The following is a 26,835-nucleotide window of genomic DNA, read 5'->3' as shown; positions in this document are numbered from 1 at the left end:
CCGTCCACCGTTCGTGAGAGGCCCACTTGGTCACTAACAAGGCACATGCACTTGTTCAGGATATTAAAGAGTGATTATATAACCTTTGTGAGCGTGCTTTTAATGTTGAATGCTCGTAGGCTCTGGTGTCGGTAGTACTGAGAGTGCTTCAAAACATCCGTCTTTGTAATCCTTATCAAAGGCGACACTCGCTTCATTCTGCGAACAGTACAACATTCTATGTGCATAAGTTGTCAATTACTTCGACATTTACTTCAGCATGTTACATTATATAAGCATGTTCCAACAATACCTCCCACTCGTGCTGAAGTACCTATCTCATTTCCATATTCGGGACTTTGGGTGTAGTTTTGGGTGCAGTTGGTAGGGTGTAGTTTTCGCTCATTTCCCCTCTACTTCTTGTTGATCCATCTCCCCGTCTGTTTCCCCCAGTATGCGGGCGATCGGGCAGCCGCTGCGCGACAAGCACTTTGACCCGTCGGCGGGTCGTGCCGAGTTCATACCGGTCGAGTGGCGCTCGGCGCTGCAGCTGGACGGCGGCACCATCGACGCCGTCACGCCGCACCAGATGCTCGGCCTGCGGCAGATGCTCAACGACTCGTTCATGGACATCATGTACTACACGTCCCCGCTGTACCGGGAGGAGCTGCTGTCCGGTCTGCGCGGCGCGCTCAACTCGGTGTACGCCAGCTTCACGGGCTGCTACCCGCAGTTCGAGGCGCGCGGCGGCCGGGTGTCGGTGGTAGCCCACTCCCTGGGCTGTGTCATCCTGCACGACCTGGTCACCGGCTGGCGGCCCGGACACGACACCGGCGTGGTCTCTTCGGCCGCCGCTCAGCTCAGGGTGAGTACTGGGGACGGGGTGGACGGGACGGGATGGGACGAAAAGACACAGGACAAGACAGGGTAGGGCGGAACGGTGAGGACGGGGATGCTAGTAGTTCGTGTTTATTTCTTTTTGTTGAGTAAAATAATTAGTGTGTATTTTTATTTTTACACTTGTCACGTCTCATGCTGGAAACCTACGATTTTTCTTGATCCGGACAGATTAATGTCAGTAAAGTCATTAGTCGCAGACCATGAACCAAAGACCCGTGCACTACTCGGGCAGTACATAGACTCTGAAATGTCGGGGACGGGTATTTGTAATATCCCGCGTATTAGTTGCACGGAGCCTACACCTTACATTCCCCACCCTGTCATCGTAAAGAGAACGATACTGCCGCGAAAATGGCTCGTTCGTTTCGTAACGGTATTGAGTATTAGTGGTTTGATCTGGTGGTGATGGGATTGGTGATTTATTTTTGCCATTCCCAGTAAAGTCCAAGTGCGAATAATGCGGCCGACCGATGTGTGGTAGGTTTAGGTGTAGGTCACAGTGGCTATGAATAGGTGTAGATATAGGCGTGGTATAGGCGCTCCTAACAGTGGGAGAAGAGGGAGACATTGTATTGGAGTCTGCGGTATCCTATTGTGTATTCTCGGAGCTTGATATGTTCTTATTGACACGGTCGACAAATACATGGTTAGATTAATCACATCAAATCAAGCTCTGCGCGAAGATAACCAGCCCTTAGTGGACAGTAATCGTATGTAAAGAAATGGCATAAGTCCTTCCATTGGTAACGAACAGGACAATTTGGGTTCAGTTCCACCAAAGCTGTGCTGACTGCTGGTTATTTGACCACTGCTATGGTTCATTGGCTAATGTATCGCGGGGTGCCAATATGTCGAGACCGTTTATTTGTAGACAAGATGAACCGTCCCAACACAGGTTTTCTGAGCACCGAAAAAAGGTTCCGCTTTTCGTTTGGTAGTTTCCTGAGCAGCAGTAGGTACTTGGGTTGCAGGTGGGCCGTTTCGGAAAGCTGAGAATCACGTAGTCTTTTCTTTCTTTCTTTTTTGCCGAGAGTTTGTGACTCAATTTTCTTAGGATTTCTCGGTGAATCACAGTATTGACATCTAATGGCCGGCGTGGCATAAAATTACGTCACAAGAGAGGCTATTTAAATTAGTTACTATTAGTTTCTTCTTACTTATTAGTTATTAGTTTAAGTTTTTTTACTTATCACTTATTAAGTTATTAGTTATACTTATTAGTTTCTTCTGGGCGCCACAGAAATTTAATGGCACGGAAAGCACCATATGCTATCTCTTATACCGGCTATAGCGTCAACCTTGAAACCTTGGCCGCTCAACTTACCCTCTACCTTAGGCAGGTATCGACAGTCCGTCATTGCCTCAGCCCCCCCCCCCCCTCTCCTTCCTTCGTCCTCAGTGTTATGAGCATTCCTGGGCGGCCAGCGCGGCGCTCCGTCATGCCCAATTAGTTGGGTGGGCCCCATTAACTCTACGGCCGGCAATAAGCGTCCCCAGTTCCCCGGTAAATCATCAGCTCGGGGAGCTCATACCTCGACTGGTGCGGGCTGGGCCGGTGGTGAGAGCGGACTCGTTTGTCGGTGATGAGGCGGCAAATACGGAGCTCACGGAGTATGGGCTTCATGACAGTGGGCGGTGGGTGGAGGGATTAATTGGACGGAATTTGGTCCTGAGTGTGGGTGGTTTGGTGGCATTGTTGCTGGCACCAGAGTGCCAGATTGTCATTCAAAAAACAATAATTATTCAAACGAAAATATGCACTCAGTCATTAATCCATCGTAGCAACGTGACTTACGGTTTTGTGCCACTCAAAATGCGTCTGTTTTGACCAAGAAGCCAGACGATATTTCCCTGAACCAACTGACCGTTAGCCACCGTGCCGAGGTGCACCCCAAACTTTGGCCAGTGTCCTTTGTTTTCCCGTCCACTGAGCGTTCATTGTTGGTCCGCCACCAAAATGGAACGGAGACCTACCAAGTCTGGTAACTTGTTTAACAATCCCCGCCGCTGGGGAATTGAACGGATCGGCCCATTCCAAGTACGGCCCTCGGCGTCGGACCCCGGGTTGTCGCCGGCCAACATCCAAACTATGTGCATATATTGGGCGGCGCGGGCCAGCTTTTAGCTGCTCGTCTTTGATCCTTTGGCTGTCAGTGGTCTGCGTATCAAACTGCCGTGTAGTTCAGAGGTGTCCGGACAGGCGAGATAAGCTGAGAGGACGAATCGCTTTGTCGGTTCAACCACGGAAAAAGGGCAGCCATGGACAAGCCTGATGATAACGGACATAGACTTTCACAACTGAACTTGAAAACGATGCTCAATCACTCGATATCTGTTTTTCATTTGTTTGAGTGCTGAGGCGCCTTTCTGCTCCCTGAAAGCACCTCGGCTCACTCTGGCTTAGTTGGTCAGCGAGTTGCCACCCTCAGGGATTTTAGTTTGCTCAGCTAATGAAGTGGGAATTACGGAGGTGCTGTGTGGACAGTGTTACACTGTTACATAACCATTATCTACCCGTGTGAAGTGGCTTGCTTTCTACTTCATTAATTAAGCACATGTTCCTTCGCTAAATCTGTAAATAGAATGTGTTGCCACGCGGGAATTCTTGTTCGTGGAGCGAGTTTCAACGTAGACGGTCAAACAAGGTGTCTCTCGCAGTTTTTTCCTAATCCTGACCTGTGATCAACCCTGCCCTGTGCCCCACCCTGACCCCCTCACCCACCATTCGCCACCGTCAGGGCCACGGAGCGCCGTTCCACGAGATCGACAGGCTGTGTGGCTTTATCGAGACGGAGGTGATTCACAAGATGCACCTGGGCCACGGCTCCTCTCTGCGCTTCAAGGTGAGTCCGAACCCGACGGATCGGGTCGGGGGGGCGGCTCCGGCAGCGAGTTTTCTGTCTGTTTGGCGTGGTAACAGGGGCTGTTGTCAACTGGTCTCGGCTGGATGGACCCGTTGGCCGAGGCGTACCTAAGACTGACTGGGAGAGTCTCCAACAGGGAACGAGCGGACCGTACGAACTCTCAGTAAATGAGCGAACATCCAGTGGGCCGAGTGAAGCTGGCATGTGTTGTGCGAGTTTATTCAGTCTCATTGACTTTATGTACAGGGTGGGGCAGAAATATTTACCTCTTGATTTTCTTAAATATTTCGGCCCCGAACAAAGATATCAAATTGATTTCTGGCACATATATGCAGTAACATGTACACATCTCAGCGACGGCATTATGACTCAAAATGGTCACCTTTGTCCTTCACCACTGCCTCGAAACGTTCCTCTGAGGAGGGGCACGAGCGCCGCACGGTGTCCTCGCCAAGATTCGACGGTGCCGTCCCGAGGGCCAGCTTCAGGGCGGCGATTCTGCTGTGTGGCACTGCACACACCCTCCTCTCTAAGATGGTCCAGATTGCGAAGTCCATCGGGTTCAGGTCTGGACTTGATGATGACCGAATGTCTTTGTCCCAGAACCCAGGCATGTGGGTCTTCCACCACGGTTGAGCGATGTTGGCTGTTTGCGGCTACGCACCGTCCTGAACGAAGACGTATCCGTCCCAGAACGACTGAGTGACCCAAGGCAAAACATGTTTCTCCAGCAGATGGACTTTAACCTGTGAACTCACTTTCACAGCCTCCTTGATGAAGACCAAGGTTCCTTTTGAGCCGTCGGATGCGACGGCAGCCCAAATCATGACACCAGCAGGGTTCTGGCGACAAAAAAATGGTGCGAATAGCAGGATCAATGCTGGATGGACCATCTGCCGAAATTCTGACGCTTTGGAAGTGTCTCTGGGGCTCAGGCATGAAAATGTTGTCATTGGACCAGCAGAATGCCTTGTTACCGGCGCTCCTGATCTCCTCCAATGTCTTTTGGGTCCTGTGTAGCCGCTTTTCCCTGGATGCCGCCGAAATTTGGTGTCGACGTTGCATCCTGTATGACGTGAAGCCTAAGCCGTCGTTTATCATTCTCCTGGCGGTTCTGGGCGAAACACCGAGGTCTCTTGGCAGTTTGCGCATGCTTCGCGAAGGACTTGAAACACCTTCTTGTGCACGATATTAACCAGCTTTTGGAAGCGGAAATCCCTTGTTTTGCCAGGCATGGACTTCGTCGACACTTACACTGTCTTTTTAAGTCATTTAATTACACTGCAAACAGTTTTTACGGCAACACCGAGCTGTTTGGCAACGCTTCGGAAGCTGTGGCCAGCCTACTTCAGCGCCGCAATTTGGGCTCTTTTAGTGTTCTTCGCCATAGCTCACCAACAACTATTACAAAATGTAAAAACGATCTTAATGTTGATACATGAGTCAGTTGGGAAGCTGCATGCAAAATTTTATCAAAATCCGTTCATAACTTCTTAAGCTATGAACTGAAAACAAACAGGTAAATCTTTCTGCCCCACCCTGTAAGTCTGTGTAGCCGGAGTTAGCCTGCTCAGTCGCCCCACAGCCATTTTGTTCTGTTAGCGCGCTGTCTTCATAAGAGACCCTCCGTTAGCATTCCTCAGCCATACTGTCAGGCGGGAATTCATCCGCCTACTTACCAGGAACTAGCTAACCTGCCTTTGGGGAACTCACGAATCTGTGCACTGGGAACTCTTCCGCTTACTACTGGAAACTCACAAACCTGTTTAGCTGGGAACCATCCGTTTACCTACCGGGAACTGAACGATTTACACAGTTTGGCTTGTCCCCTCTTCTATTCTCTGAGAACTCGCAACTACCCATACCGGAAAATCTGCCCGGTGTAGTCCCCTCTGGCCCGGGGCGCGCACAGCCGCCGCTGTGGTTCCCGGAAGGGCTCCGTCGCCTCTCTGCCGTACACCTGATCGGGTTATCTCTATCTGAGTTGGCCGGGAGACCCCGCCCGGTCCCACTAACCAAGTCCGTACACGTGCCGGCCGGGCCTGCCCGGGCGTGCGGTGAGCGGATTAGACGTGTTACCGGGGTGGGAAGAGTGCGCTAAGAGAGGGAATCGGTGGCGAGTGGGGCGCTGGGATTCCAGGTATGAGTAGTTCGGTTTACCGAGTAAAAGGCTCCGATCACGCTGCAATGCTGAGTGGTCCAGCTTAGTCGAGTGCTGAGGGGAATACGGAGATTTGATTAACCTTGTGCTTAAGTTAGAGTTGCGGTTGACAAGTGGTTCAAGTTCTCAAAGCAACGCTCAAGCATACTCGATAGATCAAACACACTTTGATGATTGCTGATGAATTAGCTTCGCAGAGGTATGTGGATTAAATGCTAGCGCCATGTTTCTCATTTTGAATCCCTATATATTCCCTTGTAGAAACACATTAAACTGAGCTGTTAGTTTTGGCAAAGCGGACTACTTAGTTGGTTGTTTGGCTGAACTTGTTTAGTTTAGGGAGCTTCTAGCTCACATACGTATCAATTTCAAAGCTCACAATGTCTCGCCGGTCTAAAAGGCAAAAACCTGAACCTGCTGCAATGTAACCATGACCTTAGCGACCATTATTGTTGTTTGTGCTTTAAAAGACCAAAACATTTGTGCTGGCGGAAACGACAATTACGGCATGCTCCTTTTCAAACGTTCGGTGGCTATGGTTTTGCGCTTCATCAAAGCTAAAACATGATAGATAACTGCGGGAGATATGGGATATTGATGAACCAGGCCGCATAAATGATCTATCGCCCGCGACTGAATCAAATTACGGGACGCGCGCGTGGCTGCTCCGAGCCTTCAAACGCCGTCCGCCGGCCGCTGCACGCACTTTGAGCGGGCGCGGCAGGCCGCTCTTCGCTCTGAGGCGTCTGCCCATGGAATATTCATGTGTCGAGCCGCCGCTCGAGGCTGAGCTACCGCTCCTCCCGTCCTATCTGCCACTCTGAGGGACACGGAGCGCTAGTGGGGCGACGGAACACGCGACAAAGTGGGATGGATGGCCATCAGAAGCTGCGGCGTTAACCCTATTAGTGGCAGGGGGGGTTGTTTTCATCCACCCCTCAGGTTTTTCGGGAATATCTCCGAAACCGCTGAAGCTACGATGCTGAAATTTTCTGACTTTTCCTAAAACTAAATTGGGCACATTCTCTGAAAATTCCAAGTTCATAACTTTACCAGGGGCGGCTCCAGAGCACTGGGAATTGGGGAGTCCTATTCGTGAAACGAGTCATTTGGGTGAAGATCACGATGCTGATGTATTATAACTGTATGCACCAGTTTTACGAACAGTGAATGAAAGGTATCATGTGATAACATATACAAAGTTATTGTGCATCCTCTTTTGACACGTTTTTGCTATAGTAGGCGGATCCAGGCGTCCAAAAAGGGGGGTTATGTTTTACCTCCCAACATAGGTGCCCTGACACCGCCTATGCATGACCAATACAATTGTAGTCGTTCTCTCATAAGAAAATTGTAACATAACAAGACCATTACCACCCTTTTTAGAAACAGTACCAACAAAAACCTTATTTACTATACTTTTTGTGTACCCCCAATCTCAATGATCTGTATCCGCCTATGATTTTTGAAAATGCATATTTTTAGGATCCATGGGAATTACTGGTTCATTCTCTATCGATCGGCAAAAGTTGCGTTAAGATTGGTTCAGAAACCTGGCCGTGATAAACAGTCTAAAATGTATCTGCAATTTGCCCGTTTTTACCCCCCTCTACCCCCCTATTGACATTTTTTAATTTTTATTTTTTAGAAATGTAGATCACGTTGAGCGAAATCGAGTGCCGTTTGAATTTTGAAAATCGGCCCGTTAGATCTCGAGATATCAAGGGGGGTCGTAAACAGCCCCCCCACTAATAGGGTTAAAAGTGGGAGGACCGGCAGACGGCAGGGGCAGCAAGGGCAGCTAACCGACAGTAGCATTTGCTGGAGCTGCAGTTGGTACATCGCATTAGATGACCAACAATAATAACCATAACGAGAACAATAAGTAGATGAGTAGCAATAACAAAAGCAGCAGCTGAAAAAGTGTACATACTTACCTATACTCATATTACTTAAGTCAACTAGCAGCAACAGTGGGGGCAGCAGCTATAGCAATCTTCTCTCCGATAGTCCCATCTGACCAGCACTCCCCCCTCCTCGGGCTGTTTTTCGGCGACTTGTCGGCCCGTCTCGGCTACCGTGACTGTGATCAAAGCGTACCACCGCACACCGCTCGGCCAGGTCGTTAGTGGTCTAGGAGCGGTGGAGCAGACCGGTCAACCGGGGCTGACGGGCGTGACGGTTTTTCTTAGGGCCGCCGGTACACACATACATCTATCGTTTCAATCTAAGGAGATGGAAGACGTGGGAGTGGCCCCGCCTGGTCAGGGTACTGGGGACTGTTGGGTATTGTAGGTACCGGCGAGCGGCGGTGGGTGGACGGCGGCGCTCCAACACTGCTGGTAGTGGCGGACATTGCGGCGTAGTCGATCTGTTGTTGACAGTTGGACAATTTGAGTGCCTACATGTTTTTAAATTTAGGTAGAAGTTGCATGACACGAATCGGATATTCTATCTGGTCTCAGCATGTTTATGCCAGACAACTTTTTACAGTCGCCATTAGATCTTTAATTGTCCTTTTCCATATGTAGTCGCCAGCAGGAATCTACTTACATAAGGCGCTGTCTGCGTCTGTCATTCTTGAGAAGGTTCAGCAGCGGCGGATAAATTTACACGCGACGCATTTGTCTCTTCGATCTGTTGACTGTGCTCCAGACGTCATATGTGGATAGAAATAGCCTGAAAGGGAGCTTGTCGGTAATGTCCCAGCGATTACTTGAGAAAATAATGTAATCAGAAGAGGTCCGGTTGTTAGAGAACGATTCAGATTGCCGGTATATTCCGTTATGTAATCTGATCGTGCAAGGAATGCAAGTAAGTACAATCCCTAATGAATGGTTCTCATCGCAGTGTATGCTTATTACTCGTGGCTTAAATCGTTGTGTAAAGCTAAACGATGCGCTGAAATTTCTGGATCCTACTTTTGTGCCTTTTCTTTTTGCTCCACTCATAGGATGCTGCATACCTCTACATCGGTATGTAGAGGTCTATGCTCCATCAATTATTTCACGCACGACATTTACCAGTTAGCCTTGGCGTTGTGCCTTTGACTGGTTTCACCTCCTCCACCGCTGTCGTGCTCGTGTGTGCACTTGCTCAACCGCGCGGGGGCGGAGAATGCAGTATAGGACGCTGGCTCAGCGGCGGCCGGTCCTTGGAGGCTCTGTGGGCGGGGTCGGAGGTGACGGATCCCGGGGGTGCTGTGGGTATGAACCGTGCGTTAGGCAATAGGGATGCTATGGATGTGAACTGTGGGTGTGAACAGAAAGTAGCAGCGGTAGCGGGGGCGACTCCGGCATTGATAAGGTCAGATCACCTTGCCACATCTCCCGATGTCTCCGACCCGCAGTCGGCAGCTGACCTCTCTAAGACCGGGTGAGACCCGCCCCACCTATCCCGTTTCTCTAGAACACGCGGACGGCCATCCGGCCCACCTCCCGGCCCACCATGAATACTGAACACTCGCCCCTCTGGTCCTGAGTTAGTAGGCGCCGCCGGCGTCGGAGTTCGTTACCGATCCGGCGATAGGGCGGCCGGGAATCGCCGGCCGGCCCGGACCGGTGGGTGCCGCGCGGAGCGGCCTCTCATGCCGAGCAGAGGCCGGCCGGGTGGCCTCGGTGTGAAGGTCATCGTCGAGTGATGATATTGTAGTGACGGGCGACGGCACGTGTTGATGTTGAGGTGTGAGTCGGAGAGGGCCGGAGATTCATAGAGCGTGACATACCATGCCGGTAAGGAGAATGTCCGGTATGTGCAGAGGTAGCTATCATGGACGAAACGTTATGTCATCGTCATCCAGGAGCTGCTCTAGGCCTTTCTTTTCAGGCACCTGGGAAAAGAGGGCAACCACAATACTGCGTTCGCCAGGAAAATTAGTAAGTGTGCTTGAAATAGTTTTAACTGTTGCTGGTGACTTGCAACTCCTACCATGAGAAGTGCGTTAGGCGCTCCCTGTTCCTATGATTCGCAAACGCACCCGCATATCACTGAATTTCAAATAGACTTATACGGGAACTTAAATCAGCAAGTTGAATGTAAACTGAGGCAGCGAAGAAAATTGTGTTCCTTCTGAAAGTTTCATAAGCCACTTGTTAATTCAGCTTGTTGTTAGTTGCTACGGCTAATCAAGCCCATAGACGCTGCTGATCTTGCTGGCACGTGAGAACCACGACGGCTGGCGGCGAGCGAACCGCCCACAGACCGCCCACAAATCGCCCGCAAACTGCAGACTGCCACATTCAGTTGGATAGCCGCAGCGTGCCGTGCGGCACAGCGTGTATTTCAGGCGCTGAATGGTGCTGTCATCTAGGGAGCGGATATGTAAACAAACGCCGCTGCGTGTCGTGCGGAGCAGCATATATTTCAGGCGCTGAATGGTGCTGCCATCTAGGGAGCGGATATGTCAACAAACAGCCGCTGCGTGTCGTGCGGCACAGCATACTGGTCAGGCGCTGAATGGTGCTGCCATCTAGGGAGCGGATAGGTGAACTAACAGTCGCGGCGTGCCGTGCGGCACAGCATACATTGCAGGCGCTGAATGGTGCTGCCATCTAGGGAGCGGATATATAAACAATTAGCCGCAGCGTGCAGTGCGGCACAGCATACATACTAGAGTTGCAAAATTTCCCTACCGCACTACCGGCATGCCGGTAATTTTTCACTACCGCAGGTTTTTTCGTGGTATCTGGCATGTCTTGCCGGTAGCATGCCGGTATTTTTGATTTTGTGCAAAAAAAAATATCAGCAAAAGATTCAAACTTTGGACACTAAGAGGCTCTCAAATTGTAATAAAACAGCAATATTAACCACTGCAAGATACATTTTGTGGTAGAAGTTCCATTGCTAAGGGTAGGGGTAACACATGGACCTCAGCATTTCACAGGCTTGGTTATAATTAGAATTGTCAAGAATCTACTGTGGTCTATAAAAGGAATAATTGTAATGGTACTCATTCATGTTGCAAAAGCACAATCAATTAGTAAGTCTCATGGTAGGTAATATGTATACCACAAAAAATAAATGTTCATGACAACATTCCCTAGGGGAAAAGGCAGAATCAAAACACCAAAAAACACATTGTTTGGAAACTGGCCTTGAGTCCTGAGATCATGAGATGTGGTCTGAGAAACTCTCCAAAGAATTTGACACTGAAAATCCAGCTGAAAAGGCAGGTGTTAGGTAGCCCTGAGCCTGACTTTGGTCCCATAATTAAATGAAAATGGATTTGAACTGACATTTTGTCTTATCTTTACAATAAAACACATCATGCAGGCAAAACTGACACAAAGTGGCGCAAAATAACACAACCAAGGATTTACTTTTAAGATGCTCTCTCCCCTAATGAATGGATGTAATATGATGACGTAATAGGTTCGTATAATAATTCATATACCCTTTTTTTGGTTGAATAACTGAAGAGAAATGAATTTTCTTGTAGTGAATTACACTCACATTGTTGATTTCATTATAATTTAATATTGTGTTGGATAATTTTTATTAATATAATCATTCACGAGGCAGTGGCTTGCAGTCGTAAAACTTTTTTTTGCAGCGTTTTATTCAGCTGGTTGAAAGCCTCTGTTATGGCCAGGGGCGGCGCCACGAATTTTTGACTGTGGGGTACTAGGGTGAAAAGGGCCCATGCATAGTGAAAGGAGCCCATGGTGAAAAAGGCCCTTGCACGGTAAAAAGGGCCCATATCATTAACATGGCGTAACCCACACTGTGCTGGGGGGAGCGTTTTTACGCCCCCCCCCCTCCGTCAGTTCTTTTTTGCGAATATCTCAACCTGTTCATACATCATTTCCGCACATGTTGTGAAAATCTCAGACCCGGGTCTTCAAGGTCAGGTCACCAGCATAAGTCAATGGGAGAAAATTGATATGCGCCTCTTTTGTACAAATGTCGTTCAAAACGTCGTTCGTGTTCAAAAATGTCGTTCAAGCTCTTAACCATCGGTTCATACGTAAACATAACACAATGAATCGGAAAACTGCACCTGCGACCCCTCTGTATGCCCCTGAGGTCATCTCAGGTCAAGAACGGTCACCAGCAGTTTTGTGGCCATAACTTTTGATAGAGACGTGCTAGAGCGGTGAAAACACGTCAGATGTGTTCAGCTCGACCATACGGATCGACTGATATGCAGCATGACCCTTTCCGGTCAGGTCATGACCTTGACCTAAGGTGAAATTTAACCCGCGCCCTGCTGGGGGGGGGGGTGTTTGAACACCCCCCCCCCCCCTTGTGGTTTTTCGCGAATATCTCAAAAACGGCGGCGCGGAGCGCCGCCGTTTTTGGTACACCTTATTATACATCAATTCTACACATGTTGTGAAAATTTCAGACCAAGGTCATTCAAGGTCAGGTCACCAGGTCACTTGAAGTGACCTCACCTCATAAAAAGTTTCAATGTCTGTCATAGCTACACCAAGTGACCGATCGCTTTGAAACTTTCAGTGATTGCTAAGAGCAATAGTACGTATAAAATGTATATCTCAGAATTTTGATATCGATGACCTAAGGTCAGGTCAATTTTGCGACCTCCCCATTATAAGTCTATGGGAGAAAATTGAAATGCGCCTCTTTTGGACGAAAGACATTATAAACACTCCCAAACACTGAATTACAAGTGGTTTAGACACACTGAACATGAAAATGGTGTCCGTGACCCCTGTTTATGCCCTGAGGTCATCTTAGGTCACGAATGGTATCTAACAGTTTTTCTCAAATAACTTTTGATAGAGGCATGCTAGAGCGATGAAAACGCATTAGATGTGTTCAGCTCGACGATACGGATCGACTGATATGCAACATGACCCTTTCGGGTCAGGTCATGACCTTGACCTGAGGTAAAATTTTCAAGTGGACCTTTCAAGGTCAAGTTATAGTTCATTCGATGCGTCTTGACGAGAGGAACACGATGCCGGTAAAAGTAAGCTCGTGCAAGGCTTGGGTCAAAAGTTATTGCAGAAAAACTGTTTCCGAAAAAATCGGCTATTTTTGCAGTTTTTGCCCCCTGCAGGCAAAACCGTTGACGTTAGATCAAATCTGAGAGAATTACTCAGAAAGGGGGTTAATAGGGCTATCGAATGCGCTTTTCCGCGGCGCTGTAGCTCTATTGGTTCCCGAGTTATGCGTTGGCATCTTGGAAATTGTCGACATTCGACCTGGAAATCGGCGAAATTTTGCCTTTAATGACCTCTGGTGACCTGACCTTTGACCTGACCAAAAAATTGACCGAAGTGATTTCGTCATTATTTTTTACGCTCTTTCGAACGCCGCCTTCCGCGTATCGCTACGTGGCCCAGGAGCCGAGTTAGAAGGGGGGATGTTCAGACACCCCCCCCCCCCAGCAGGGCGTGGAAATCCAGGACCCCCAGCCGGGCGCGGGTTAAAAAAGACCTTTCAAGGTCAACGAATAGTTCATTCGACGTGCCTCGACGAGAGGAACACGATGCTGCCAAAAGTAACGTCGTGACTCTCTTGAATCAAAAGTTATTGCCCACAAACAGTGTACGGGAAAACGGCTATTTTTACAGTTTTTGACCAGATGGAGGCTAAACCGTTGCCCTGATGTCAGATCTGAGAACATTATTCAGAAAGGTCTGTAAAAGGGCTATCGAATGCGCTTTTCCGCGGCGCTGTAGCTCTATTGGTTCCCGAGTTAGCCGGTGGCAGTTTCCAAAATTATTGAAATGGACTAAATTTGACCTTTGATGACCTCTGGTGACCTGACCTTTGACCTGAAATTAAAAATCACCAAAGCTACGTGGCCCAGGAGCCAAGTTAGACGGGGGGCATGAAAACGCCCCCTTCCCCCAGCACTCGGCGGAAAGTTCAGGCCACCAGCACGGCACGGGTTAAAGGCACTTGCAATAGCAATCTAGCAGTCGACAGTGAAAGATGATAGATCTTGAAAGCCTTTTTTCTTTTTATAAATTTAGTCCGAACCTTTTGATAGGAAGGATTCACAAGGACAGAGCCACCGCTAAGCGAAGCTTGTTGCATTGACGCTGCCCTCTTCCCTCCGATCATCAAATTCCAATTATATGGCAGAATTTAGAGTCCAAAGATTAATGAGCGCATATAGTCGCGCACGGCCGGTCCCCTCGGCCCTCACTGACTTCGCCCGGCTACGGCCTGCCACCAACCGCAACCATACCTGTCAGGAAGCCCATAAACATCAAGCGCCCGTCGCGCTTCGAACCCTGACTGTTATAAGCGGGAACGCGTGCTCTCACCACGTGGAGTTCAACGCTCTACCAACTGAGCTAACGGGACCGGCTTGCGTCGCCAAAAGACTAAAAACACTTAATTCAGTATTGCATACCTATTACCTACCTACCAACAAAGATAACCAGCGTGATCTGCCAAATTTAGGATCTATTTGAAATGCCCTCCTTTCGTCACGACAAAGATGCTTTGATAGATTGCGAGCCTGCCAATTAGGTATTGTTCATATTACGGAATATGGACGAGTTCCTACTACTTTGTGCTACTGTATACAGCTGTACACTGCATACTGTATATCCCTCGCCGGACCTTTTGGTTTTCTACAGACGCGCCGGCCGAGGGGGGGGGCATAACGACCCCCTCTCCGTTTCGCCCCTGGTGGAGCTAGCGCGTCGCGGAAAAAACGAGCGTGTGTGCCGTTACAAGATGCAGAGATTGATACCCGATTTTAAGGTCATAGGTCAACCGGTGACCTCTGAGGTCAGGTCAAGTGCCCCAAGGTACGGTTACGGTTCCGTTTTTGATAAATACGTCTCGTAACTTCGCAAAAAACGGCCGCAGAGCCGCGAGTTTGGCAGCATCGTGTTCGCCGTTGCTCAGGTGCGTCGAATCATATACTTTTTGTTTGGGTGAGGTCAACCTAGGGTGTTGACTTCGGGTCACGGTCAGGTCAGCGCCCCCAGGTCACCAAATTGGTTCAAGGAGGTCAAGTCGCATATCATTCGATTCAGCAGGTCTTCCTGAGTCTATTGCTGGCTTTCCCGACTCGCTTGCTCAGTTTGATCGGGAGTTATTGAAGAAAAACTATGACCCTAATGACGTCATAAATGACGTCACGCAAGGTCAACATTGCAAAAGTAACGCATCGAGCCTTGCAATAAGTGCATGAAATCACGATTCTGTGTGCTTGAGACAGTAGGAGATCGTTCCCGGCGCCAGAATAGCAGTTTTAGTTTTCATTTTTCCCCATTCACTTTAAATGGTGAGGTCACGATAATGACCTGACCTCATATGATCTTAAGACAAATCCGAAACACACAAGTTGTGAGACTCCTTATGGATGCTAGGTCCTGCAAGTTTCATTTCCCTGTGAAAGCTCCTCTGGCAGCGAGGGCGTTGCGAAGTTGCGACATCTAAAGACCGTGCAGAGGTTCACTTATGACGTCATCACTCAGTGACCTGACCTGACCGGAAAGTGCGATTGGTGTCAAAAGATCCGGCTTGAATCAAAGGCCAGGTATGCCAGGTTTCAGCTCTCTATCGTCATTGTGTTTGGAGCTATCGCGATAAAAACCTGGGTGGGGGGGGGGGGCAGTCACCCTCCCTCGGCCGGCGAGGGTTAATTTCCAGATAATTACTAATTACCGTGCACAATTTGAAATCGATTATTTTTGGTAAGAAACTTTGCTTTTAGAACGGGACAAGTGTTAGTGTCGCATAATCTTTTTGGGGATAGAGGATGGAGCCGACTGCAGAGTCGGGTCGCTTTTCCTGGCCCGGATTCTGAACACTTGACTCTTAGCTACAGAAAGAGCCTCTGAGCACTTGAAGGGGCCCCTGAATACTTGACGGGGTCCCCTGAGCTACAGAAGGGCCGTGTGAATACACAAGACCCTCTGAGCGCATGAATAGGCCCCTGATCTCTTTATGAGAGCCCTCTGAGCGCATACAGAACGCTCGACGGGGCCCCTCTGAGCTACAGAATGGCCCTGATTACACAACAGAGTCCCCTAATTGCATGAAGGGCCCTCTGATCACTTGACAGGGCCCCTGATCGCTTGACGGGCCCCTGATTGCTTGACGGGGCCCTCTAAGCCAGAAAAGGCCCTATGAGTACGCGACAGAGTCCTCTAAGCAAATGAAGAGGCTCCTGGTTGCGCATGACGGGGCCCTCTGAGCGAAAAGAAAACTCCGAGCATATATAGGGCCCCTGAACGCCTGGCAGGGCTCTCTGAGCGACAGAAAAGCTCTTAGTACACGAGAGGGTCTTCTAAACGCATGGAGGGGCCCTGCTTCCCTGATTGGCGCCCTCTGAGCACATACTTAGGGTCCCTGATTGCACGACAGGGCCATGGAACGCATGGAGGGCCCCCTGATTGCGTGATGGGGCCCTCTGAGCTACATAAAAGCTATCTGATCATATAAAGGACCCCTGAACGTTTGGTAGGGCTCTCTAAGCGACAGAAGGGCCCTCTAAACGTATAAAGGGCCCCTGAACGTTTGACGGGCCGCCCCATGAGCTACAGAAAACCGTCCACGTACACGACGAGGCCCTCTGACCCCATGCAGGGGCCCCTGATTGTTTGGCGGGGCCTTCTAAGCCATAGAAAGGCCATATGAGTACACGACAGGGTCCTCTAAGCGCATGAGGAGGCCCCTAATCGCACGTAACGGGCCCTCTGAGCTAGAAAAAAATATGAGCACATAAAGGGTCCCTGAGCGCCTGACGGGGCTCTCTGAGCGACAAAAAGGCCCCCAGCGCTTAGAGGGCCCCTAAATGTTTGACGAGGGTCCTATGAGCTACAGAAAAGCCCTGAGTACAAGAGAGGGCCCTTTAAACGCATGAGGGGGCCCCTGATTCCTTGGCGAGGGCCCTCCGAGCACATGATAAAGGCCCTGATTGCTTGACGAGGCCCTCTTAGGTAAACAAAGGCCCTATGAGTACACGGCAGGGACCTCTAAGTGCATGAAGAGGCCCCTAATCGCGCGTGACGGGGCCCTCTGAGCTACAAGAAAACTCTCTGAGCATTTAAAGGGCCTCCTGAACGTCTGACAGGCCTCTCTGAGCGACAGAAGGGCCCCCAGCGCTTAAAAGGGCCTCTGTACGCTTGACGAGGGCCCTATGAGTTACAGAAAAGCCCTGAGTACACGAGAAGACCCTCTAAACCCATGAAGGGGTCCCTAATTCCTTGACGGGGCCCTCTGAGCACATTATAAGGGTCCCTAATCGCTTGACGGAGGCCCCTCTAAGCTACATAAAGGCCCTCTAAATACACGACAGGACAGGCCTTAAAAGCGCCCTACCGATCAGTAGGGGCCTGTAACAGCCACCTGTTAAATTTTTCAGCATTGGCCATCTGTCGGCAATAGTTATTTGATCACTGCTAGAACCTATTTAACGGTTTTAGAGGGCCATTGCACGACTACTAAAAAGTCTTGAAAAAGTTCAGACTGGGCTCCTGACTGTGGGGTACTGAGTATATGCAGTACCCCACAGTCAAATGACTGTGGGGTACTAGTACCCCACGTACCCCACGGTGGCGCCGCCCATGGTTATGGCGCATTTGTTTCGAAATCCTTTATAACCTCGTGTTTGTTCCCATTTGAAGTTGGAGAGGATGGAAGATATCCTTTTTATACATATTATTTGGTGACTGTTCTCAGGACCAGTGAGTTATTAACTCATTTTTTTACATGATTCGTATCTTATTCACGAACCAGCAAGCCATGGTGGATAGGAAACAGTAGATGTTGATCTCGCTTCCTCAGTTAGGAAGATGGCCGAATCTGTACTTGTTTATGTTTTGACCATCTAATGATCCAGATTTTAAACATTTGGCTGGTGCTTGCAACATTTTAGGAGAATGTGGAAAAGTAGAACACCTGTGAAGTGTACATGTGATAACTGCTCAGTGCTCACTGTCCAGTCTTTAGAAACACATTTCAGTAATTCAAGTTCTTTTTGTCCTCGCCTTTTTTATGAATGATAGTTTTTTTTTTTTTTGTAGGCAATACCTCTTTGATTACAGGTGATATTTTGACAGTTATAGACTGGAATTGAGTTTCAAAATTTTGGGTATTTGTGGGGCCAGCTCAGCCAAAATCAGCCTGCTGGTATTTGTGGTTGGACAATGGATGGCTGCTGGGTGGGACAGGTACTGAAACTGCCAAAATGTGGCATCTCCTGTAGGGGTAAGCTAGAATTAAGAATGCAGGTTTTTTAGTATGCCGGTAATTTGGCGGTTTTTTTGCTTGGGGCGTGGTAGCATGCCGGTATCCCAGAAAATTTTTGTGGGGCGGGGCGGTGCCGGTAGCAGCCTTTGGGGAAAACTTTGCAACTCTAATACATACCAGGCGCTGAATGGTGCTGCCATCTAGGGAGCGAACACGTTAAAGGGACCCTCCCACCTTAACATTAGTTTTGAGTTGAGATAGCCAAATTGGTGGCCATGGCCTGAAAATACCGGTTTGGGCATTCACAACATCGAAAAATGCTTTAATTCGGAGATATGGAATTTCAAACTTGCAGTTTTCGGATTCTAAGGGGCTAATGCATTGGTATGCCCCCTTAGAATTTGTGACGTCAGCGGAGATCTAACGATTTTTAAATCTTTTACTAAAACGTTTGGCAGCACGCGGTGGTATATGCTGCTTTGCGCGCAACAAATGCCGCACTTTCAAATAAAGTCGCTAGGAACAGCGGAGATCCCAAAAAGTAAACAAAAGTAAAAGTCTAATATCTTGAAAACCGGTGAATATTTTTCGATGAAATTTGGTAGATATTCATTTTTGCTCTTTCTGAACCGAGCGACATCACTTTCATGCCAATTCATTAACTTTTTTGAAGGTGGGAGGGTCCCTTTAACAAATGGCCGTGGCGTGCCTTGCGGCGCAGCATGCGTCTCAGGCGTCGACTACTGCTGCCATCTAGGGAGTAGAAATGTAAAACAGCCGCAACGTGTCGTGCAGCACGGCATACTTGTCAGGCGCTGAATGGTGCTGCCATCTAGGGAGCGGATAATAAAACCAGTAGCAGCGGCGAGTCGTGCGGTGCAGTATACGCCTCAGGCGCTGATCGCTGCGTCATTAGAGAGCGGGCGGGCGTGAAATGCAAAAACGCAATGCATTTTTGCGTTTTGACGAGTCCAATACCGTATTACGGAATGGTTGATTATTATTTTTTCCGTAACATTACCATGTTTGCACGGCCGTGGTGTTCACATGAATCACACTGTCAGTACCCTGAACCTTTTTATTCGTACGCCGATGGCTTCCGTGGTGCGGGTGATCTAAAACCAAAATCACATTCATTCATGCTCCCACTAGTTATTACATGCATCTTTATAATTAACTCACTGCTGTCCTGTCCAACGCGCAACAAATATAGGTTTAAACCCCGTTCTTCATATCGTCATACCCACCTAATGGACGGTTGGTGCCTACTTGGGAGCCCTACCTGACCGCCCCCGTTGAGTTATTCTGTCTGTCTGGTCCACTCCAGTCGTCCGTCTTATCTGCACTGACACCGCCGTCCCCATAGATCGACAACCTGTTCTGCCTGGGCTCGCCTCTGGCCGTGTTCCTGACGATGCGCAGCCAGTCGTGGGGCCCGCACGTGGTACCGTCCACCCTCTGTCGACGGTTCTTCAACGTGTTCTACCCGCACGACCCCGTGGCCTACAGGTCAGTGCTCGGAGGGGGGGGGGGAGATGAGTGTGAGGTTTGTTCGATGGTGGTGAGGCTAGCTAGGTATACATTCGAGAGTTCAGCTAACCCATAACAGTGAAGGATGTCGTTTGTTGGGTTTGCGTGACATCTAAGGAACTCATGTAGGATATCAGCTTTGATTATCATCACCACGCCATAATATGCGATGACGACATTTGAGCTGCTTCTGTGTAGTCACATAAACCACAGTTATCATTGTACTCCAATGAACCCTACAAATCATTGCCTCAGACCGTCCAACTCACCGAGCCCAGCGAGTCATCTCCCCACGCGCCCTCCTAGGCCCACCTCCTCAGCCTCCCCCTCCCCTCCCCTCCCCTCCCCCTGTTTGCTCTGTCCACTGCGGCCCGTCTCCGGTGACCCGGGTACGTTTCCCGTCGTCCGTCCACGAGTTTGTTCAGTTGAGAGCACCGCCCGCCGGTGTGGGCGTGGGGTAGAGCGGGCTATCTGAGCGCCCGCCGGGGGAGGGGGTTGTAGATGGGAGCTCTTTGTGTTAAGCGGCATGATCCAAGAGGTGCTTAGGCCTGTCTCGGCATGAGAAGTGGTTAACGGAACTCCCGGGAGGGTGATATGTTAATTCATTTTTGGTTCTGCGGGGCAATGGTAAGGCGGATTATGTGCATGTTGATTGTTGAATTAATTTAAGTGCACATTTTAAATTTTAATCCTTTCAGTAATTATGTGAACGGAGTACGTGGCAATTTAGTTTTGGAGTCCAAGAGTATTATAATGTAAAATGGTACAGATTGCCTTGCGTTTTAGCGCAACTCTTGGGTTTTGAAAGCAGCGAGGAATGAATCACGTTTCTTATTTTCGAAACCATTCATATGGAAGGTCTCCTATTGTATCTTGATAGAGTGGTAAAATCAAATCATCGCTCGATTTAATATATTGTCGCATGTCTTGCGATCGCAAAGTGGCATCACTGAAACATTTAGCTAGCCCCGCGAGGCCATCGGCTCAGGGGCCATGGGCCGGCTAATATAATTCTGGACAGTGTTCTGCTGATCAGCCGGCCATTATCTGTGCTGCGCCGTCCCTATCCCGTATGAACGTCCCAACACACGCTCATCATACTAAGAGCGCCGCCCCGCATGACGGTCGCCGGTCCCAGGCGGGCCAATTATGAGAGCATGCCTGTCCGACTGCGTATGTGCCGTCCCCCGTGCCGCCCCCGCCCCCGCCCCCGCCCCCGCCCCCGCCCGCGCCGTCTGTCTGTCGGCCGTCATCGTTAACAATGCATCATTATTCCCGGTCGGGATTACTTGTGATCCGTCCCGGCGGCGCGGCCCCGGCGGCCTCGGTGCAGATACATATGCAGATGACCCCTGTGTGTGTGGCGCTACCTGCCTGCCGGGCAATGACTGACGCGCCGCTATTGTTTGGCGTTCATCAGTGATGAGGGATGGTGCGAGGAATGAGATGGTGATTGTGGAACAGGCGTTATTGACTTGTTGATATTACTGGGTTCATATTCCCTTGGTTATTATGATGCATACCTTTATGTACGGTTAAGTACCACTAAAGTCAAAGTGCCTTGTTTGCTGAACTCGGAGCTGGCCCCGTGATGTCTGTCCTGTGTTGTTCAGAGGCACTGCCCGACTCCCTGGCCCCGGTCTATTCAAGGCTCCGCTGACGGCCCCTCCATGCTGTCCCTGCCAGGATGGAGCCGCTGGCGTCCCGCTACTACACCCAGGTAGCGCCTGTCCAGGTGCACCCCCACACGGCGCCCAACAAGGCGCGCTACTGCGACCTGCCGGCCGAGCCGGTCATACGGCCGGACGCGGAGACGGCGCCGTCACAGAGCCAGCCGCCGGCCACCGCAGCCAAACAGGGTAGGTATCGGACAGTACCGTCACAGAGCCAGCCGCCGGCCACAGCTGCCAAACAGGGTAGGTACTAGTTAGGTAGAGACGGCGCCATCACAGAGCTAACCGCCGGCCACAGCCGCCAAACGGGGCCAGGTAGAGCCACAGCCACATCCCAGAGCCCTCAGAATTAGAGCCCTTACAGAGTCAGCCGCCGGCGACCGCAGCTAAGTACACGGAGTACACGGAGTACTAAGTACACGGTTGGAGACAGAGCCAGAACCACACTCCAGAGCCCTCAGAGCCAGAGCCCTCAGAGCCAGCCGCCGGCCACAGCCGCCAAACAGGTTAGGTTGGAGGCGGGTTTGTACCAAATAGGAAGAGTTATAGACCAATCGGTACTCAACAGGATGAGAGACGGACTGGTTGGTGTTAAAGAGTCGTGGGCCTGTGATAGAGATATGAGAGAATAAAAACCAGCCGTGACGATTCGCGGTATGCCTTTCCAAAGCTGGCAGGGTATGTGTGCCGGCGCTACGTCTGCCTATTGTTTCAGTCGGCTGAATTCACGTCAGTTCTGTCTGTTTGCGTAGTGTCCCTAGTGTTTGCCATCCGCTCCGCCCACAGTTATCAATCCCCGCGCTTTTTGTTCTGAATTAACTATGGTAAAGGGGGAAACAGTGCTTAAGTGGATTTCTGTCCAATGTTATTTCGCCATAGTATCAGTGTCTGTTAAGTATCCACTGTGCCGTGTGATGTGTATAGTGAATGCGATATTCATGTACATATGTGACCTGTGCTGTATCTCAGCAGGTTGTCTCAAGGTGAGTGCTCTATCCTTCAGCAGGCTGTCTCAGTGTGACCGTGTCTTTATCCGTCTGCGAGCTCTCCATATATGTGACGGTGTCTATATCCGCCGCCAGGCTGGAGTCTGTGGACCCTGATGAAGGGCGAGAAGGCGGCCACCCGGTCAGCCAGCTGCCCCGGATCGCCTATGCAGCGATCTGCATCCGTCGGTAAGTCGGATTGTGCTCTCACTTCTCACCCGCGTGTGTCAGTGAAGCATTCTACAGTTCACCTTTCACATATGTGGGTGACGGCAGTCTCATTTCTGACACCTCCGTGAATGAGCATGGTACAGCTACAGTTGCTACCCCCCCCCCCCCCCCCATATAGGACAGAAACAGACGTCCTCGGCTGGAGCCTTCTGTCTTTAGAAATCTCTTGAAGGCTTTGAGCATCAAAAGTGGATCAGGAGGTGAAGCTAACTGTTGGGCTTTAATAAAATATTGTTACTATTGGCACCGACGCCGCTAGCAGCACCGTCACTTTCACCACCACTTACCTCATCATCACCAACACCGCCGTCTAACCCCCCCCCCCCTCCCCCCGGTCCGGTGGCCGTCACCGTCAGAGACCACCGGCCTATTTCGGGCTCTGTGAGAGGACGGACCTCGTCACCTCTGTCTGTGTGAGGGAGGCGGCTCGGCGGCGCCCGAGCTGATACTGACGACACTGGTGATGGGGTCGGGTTAGAGGGATGGCGAGATTCGGATAGGGCGAGAGAGGTAGGGAGTAGGATGGAGTAAGAGTTTCGGGGACAGGGGTGCCTAAAATGGAAGCTCGAAAGATATGAGCGATCGCTAAACTTAGATTAACTTATCTAACTGAGCAAAGTAAGCGCGCTATCCCTTCTGTCCCTGCGTTCATCTTTCATCTCTCATGTCCCTAACCTCCTCTCCATTGATGTCCACACGCGGTAGCACACGGTTCCCCGCAGTACGGATCACCGAGCACCGCGCTGCCCCACTGATCCGTCGCCCAATTAGGCCGGTCAGGATTACACGCACACGAACCGACCGGCCGGCCGGCCGGCCCCGGCGGGGACTGGGGCGCCGTGTCGCCGCCGGGGTCGAGACATGAAAGGCCAAAAGGCCGGGGATCTGTGGGTCTGACAGGGACTGGTGATGGGGACTGATCTCTGCGGAGAGTGAGACTGGAGCTGCTCTCAGAAGGCAGAATCCAGCCGGCTGTCTGGTGTAGGCGCGATTATGCACTGAAACTGGCTTAACGATGCCTGATTTAGAATCCGCCCGGCTATATGTTGCATTGCTGTAACTGACGGTCCAATGCTGGTTTTAGACCCCAGCCGGCGGTCTGATGTGGGTGCGATTATGTGCTTTAACTGGCTGTGTAGCGCTGGTTTTAGAATTCGGCCGGCAGGCTGGTGTAGGCAGTGGGCACTGTATGCAAGTAGTTGTCGGTTGCTGGTTTTAGACCTCAGCCCGTTGTGTGATGCTTGTGCGATTACGTACAGTTATTCGCTGTCTGCTGTTGGTCTTAGACCCCAGCCGGATGTATTTGATGTAATTGGACCTGGAGCACCGCTAGGAGTACAAACCGCGCAAGTCGTCCGGTATATGTGTTTGTGCGTATTCTATGTACTGTTATATATGAATGGTTGCCCTGTTTTTGTGTCACAGATTTGGAGCACCGCTGGGACTACGTGCTGCGCGAGTCGTCGGGTATCGGCGGCTCGTACCTGCAGGCGCTCACCTCGCACTCCAACTACTGGTCCAGCGCTGACCTCGTCTACTTCATCCTGCACCACGTGCTGACCCCCGAACAGCCGGCGCCCGGCGGGCACATGTAGCCGGCCGGAACGCAGCGGTGGCCCGTCCGGTCCCTTCCCGGTCAGTCCTGTATCGCCCGCCAGCGCTGAGGGGCTGCACTGGACGGCGGGCTGAGGCCTAGAACGACGAGTCTGCGGTGACTCGTCCGTGGACACTGCGAGGTCCAGCCGGGCCTGTCTGTGATGGAGGATATACCGATGGTGCTGGGGTGCAACCAGCCACCACATCCGTCCGACGGTCCAAGGTCAGACCGCCGGTCTCGGCTGGTCCGCGGTCTGATGGTCCCGGCTGGCTGGTCCGCAGGGATCACGACAGAGCGACCTCGTCAGCGCCTTGGCTAAATGTGCATGCGTTTGACTCGCCCGTCTTTCGGATCGCTTCACATTCCGCGTGGTCGATATTGTGCACGCGCTATGACGCGGTTTTATACATTATTGTTATATTATTATTAGCTAGTCAAGAATGTGAGCTCACTCTTGTGATATTGCATGCTTTATCTAGTCAGCGAATTTTGCCCTTTTGCGGCACTATGCACTTGCATGACTATTTGCGTGAATCAAAGCGACTAGTGATAGGCGCGGCGTTCCCCTGCGCCGGGCGGTCTCGGCCCGCGTGCCGGTCCGCTCGGTTCGTTACGCAGCGCAGCTCTCCGGCCGGCGGAGAGCCTGGAGGACCCGTGAACGGCCCTTGACCGGCCGGCCGGCACGGCACGCCCCGGGCCGCTGCTGAGGGCCTGCTGGCCACCCGAGAGGCCGCAAAAATCGACTGAGAGCGCGCGCGTCGAGCCGCTCCCCGGCCACAAAGGAGATCGGCTGCTGCTTTGTGCCGACCTGCGGGCCTCGTCTGGCTTCCACTGTATCACCGCTGTGTTTGGGGCTCGGGTTGGAATCGTCACCGCTCCGCTTCGCCTTGTCTCTGGTCTTCTCATCTCATCTGTATTCACGTTTCACTTTTCCCTCCTTCCTCCTGAGTTTGCTCAGGCCGCACAGTTCGCTGTTCACTCTGCTGCGCCGTGATTGTGCGGCTGCTGCGTCCCTCGCTCTCCCTCCCCGAGTTTCCCAAAGTTTTCTCTTCCTTGTTCTGCCTCGCCCGTCTCTGTTCCAGCTTCTCCGTTCCGCTCCGGACTTGTTTTCAGGGACTTCTCCGCTCGGTTAACAACTCTGCTCTGCTTCGTTCCCCGCTTCTCTGTCCAAGCTACTCTCCTCACTCCACTCTCCCTTGTTCCGCTGCTCCGTCTACTCTTCTCCCCACTCCTCTCGCCTCCCTGCTCCGCTCATCTGCCCCAGCTCTTCTCTGCCCCTCTGCCGGGCCGGTGCGTCGCTCGCCGCCGGTCTCCCGGCCGGCCCGGGCCGCTCGCTCCCCGCGCGGCGCCGGTCGATGGCCGCCCAGGTGGACTCTCCCTCTCCTCTCCCTCTCCCTCGCCCTCTCCCTCTCCCAGTCACGGGCGCGCGGCGCTCGTAAACGGTTCGGCGCGGCGGCCGAGCGGTGCCGATTTATCGGCAGACAGAGATTCAATCCGCTCCGACTGGACGCAACGCTGACGTGCCGCGGCATCGAGCGGCGCAGCTTTGATTTCACTTGGAAATCGGCCTATGCAGAGCAGTTGCTGAAGTGTTTAGTCGCGCTGCCGAGCCGGGATCTTAGGGTCGGCTGGAATTGATTATGGAACGGTTTCTGTTGTCTCTGGTCTGGACGCTGCTACACTGGTTTTGTGATGTTCGGACGTCAGTTCGGGTCGGGGTCGCTGAGGGTGATGTATTTGGCCCATGTCTGAATATGAGCCCTCTCTCTGAGATCGGCTCGCTGGCGCCTGGAGCGTTTGAGCACGCCGCCGGTCGGCCTGTCGCCTGCAGGAGGGGTACCAAACCAGCTTTCTGTCGGTCACCAGTGCTCTGCGGTGTGGAAATTCGCCGCCGCACAGTCAGTAGCCGGTTCACGCTGGTGTGGGACTGGGTTCCATTCCCTCGTCCGGCAGCTGCTGCTGACCGGTTTCGGTAAAACTCGGAGCCCTCTGATGCCGACTCAGGGCGGAAGACGAGCCATCCGCGCCGCACTGCCCGTGCTGACGGGTGTGTGACTGACTGTATACGGCGGGCGGCGGTGCCGCCTGTACTGGCCTTATTCCACCGTCGGCAGTCGGCCGACAGCGACCCACTGCTGACGGGGCCGACGAACGGCTATGTTGTGATACACAGTGCCGCGTGTGCGCTAGCTTATTTGGATGTTTTGTTTGTGAACGAATCTCTGGGAGTAGTTAATTTGACTTTCACCACGCTAGTCATTTTTTCTAGCTATGTACGTACACCACCATTGTCTACGGTGAAGCTAGCACATGCCATATTTATTGTTATTGGTTAAGTTAATAACTGGACATTCTGTTTGCGCCTGTTAGCTGTGATTTTGTTTAGACACATGTGTTGGTGCTTTCGTCAATACTGAGTATGTCTCTCACGCCAGAGCAATGCAGCGTGTGTTTCAGTGTGGCAATATACCGGGGACTGAATGTCTTGGGGGAGGGGGGGGGAGTGCGTGTGAGAGTCGCTGCCGCCTAATATGGCCGCCTTTTCTTCTTAACTGAACAACGACCAGAGTGATTCACGTTCATATTACAATACACGCCACCGTGAGCGGTGACAACGGAGCTTCTGGGTTTGGAGGAGGGAAAGAGCGAGACAGAAGAGAGAAAGGGAAAGGGATAAAGGAGAGAGAGAGAGAGAGAGAGAGAGAGAGAGAGAGAGAGAGAGAGAGAGAGAGAGAGAGAGAGAGAGAGAGAGAGAGAGAGAGGAGAGCGAGAGAGAGAGAGAGAG

At 51.2% G+C, this 26,835-nt stretch overlaps 1 protein-coding gene across 1 annotated transcript in view; it reads left to right on the top strand.

Annotated features, from left to right (window-relative positions):
• The window catches only part of LOC122365672 (phospholipase DDHD1-like), a 33,170-nt gene extending 6,506 nt beyond the window's left edge, over positions 1-26,664 (top strand). Inside the window, exons 6-11 of the mRNA XM_043337097.1 lie at positions 433-844; positions 3,618-3,722; positions 19,400-19,542; positions 21,250-21,422; positions 22,319-22,411; positions 23,879-26,664. Coding sequence (XP_043193032.1) covers positions 433-844; positions 3,618-3,722; positions 19,400-19,542; positions 21,250-21,422; positions 22,319-22,411; positions 23,879-24,048 — 1,096 coding nt within the window. The 3' untranslated portion in view covers positions 24,049-26,664. The remainder of the gene's footprint in view (positions 1-432; positions 845-3,617; positions 3,723-19,399; positions 19,543-21,249; positions 21,423-22,318; positions 22,412-23,878) is intronic.
• The last annotated feature ends 171 nt before the right edge of the window (positions 26,665-26,835 follow it).

Source organism: Amphibalanus amphitrite, unplaced genomic scaffold (genome assembly GCF_019059575.1).
Source record: "Amphibalanus amphitrite isolate SeventyFive unplaced genomic scaffold, NRLGWU_Aamphi_draft 000756F_arrow, whole genome shotgun sequence".
Taxonomy (NCBI): Eukaryota; Metazoa; Arthropoda; class Thecostraca; order Balanomorpha; family Balanidae; genus Amphibalanus; species Amphibalanus amphitrite.
This window is presented reverse-complemented; position numbering and strand designations above follow the sequence as displayed.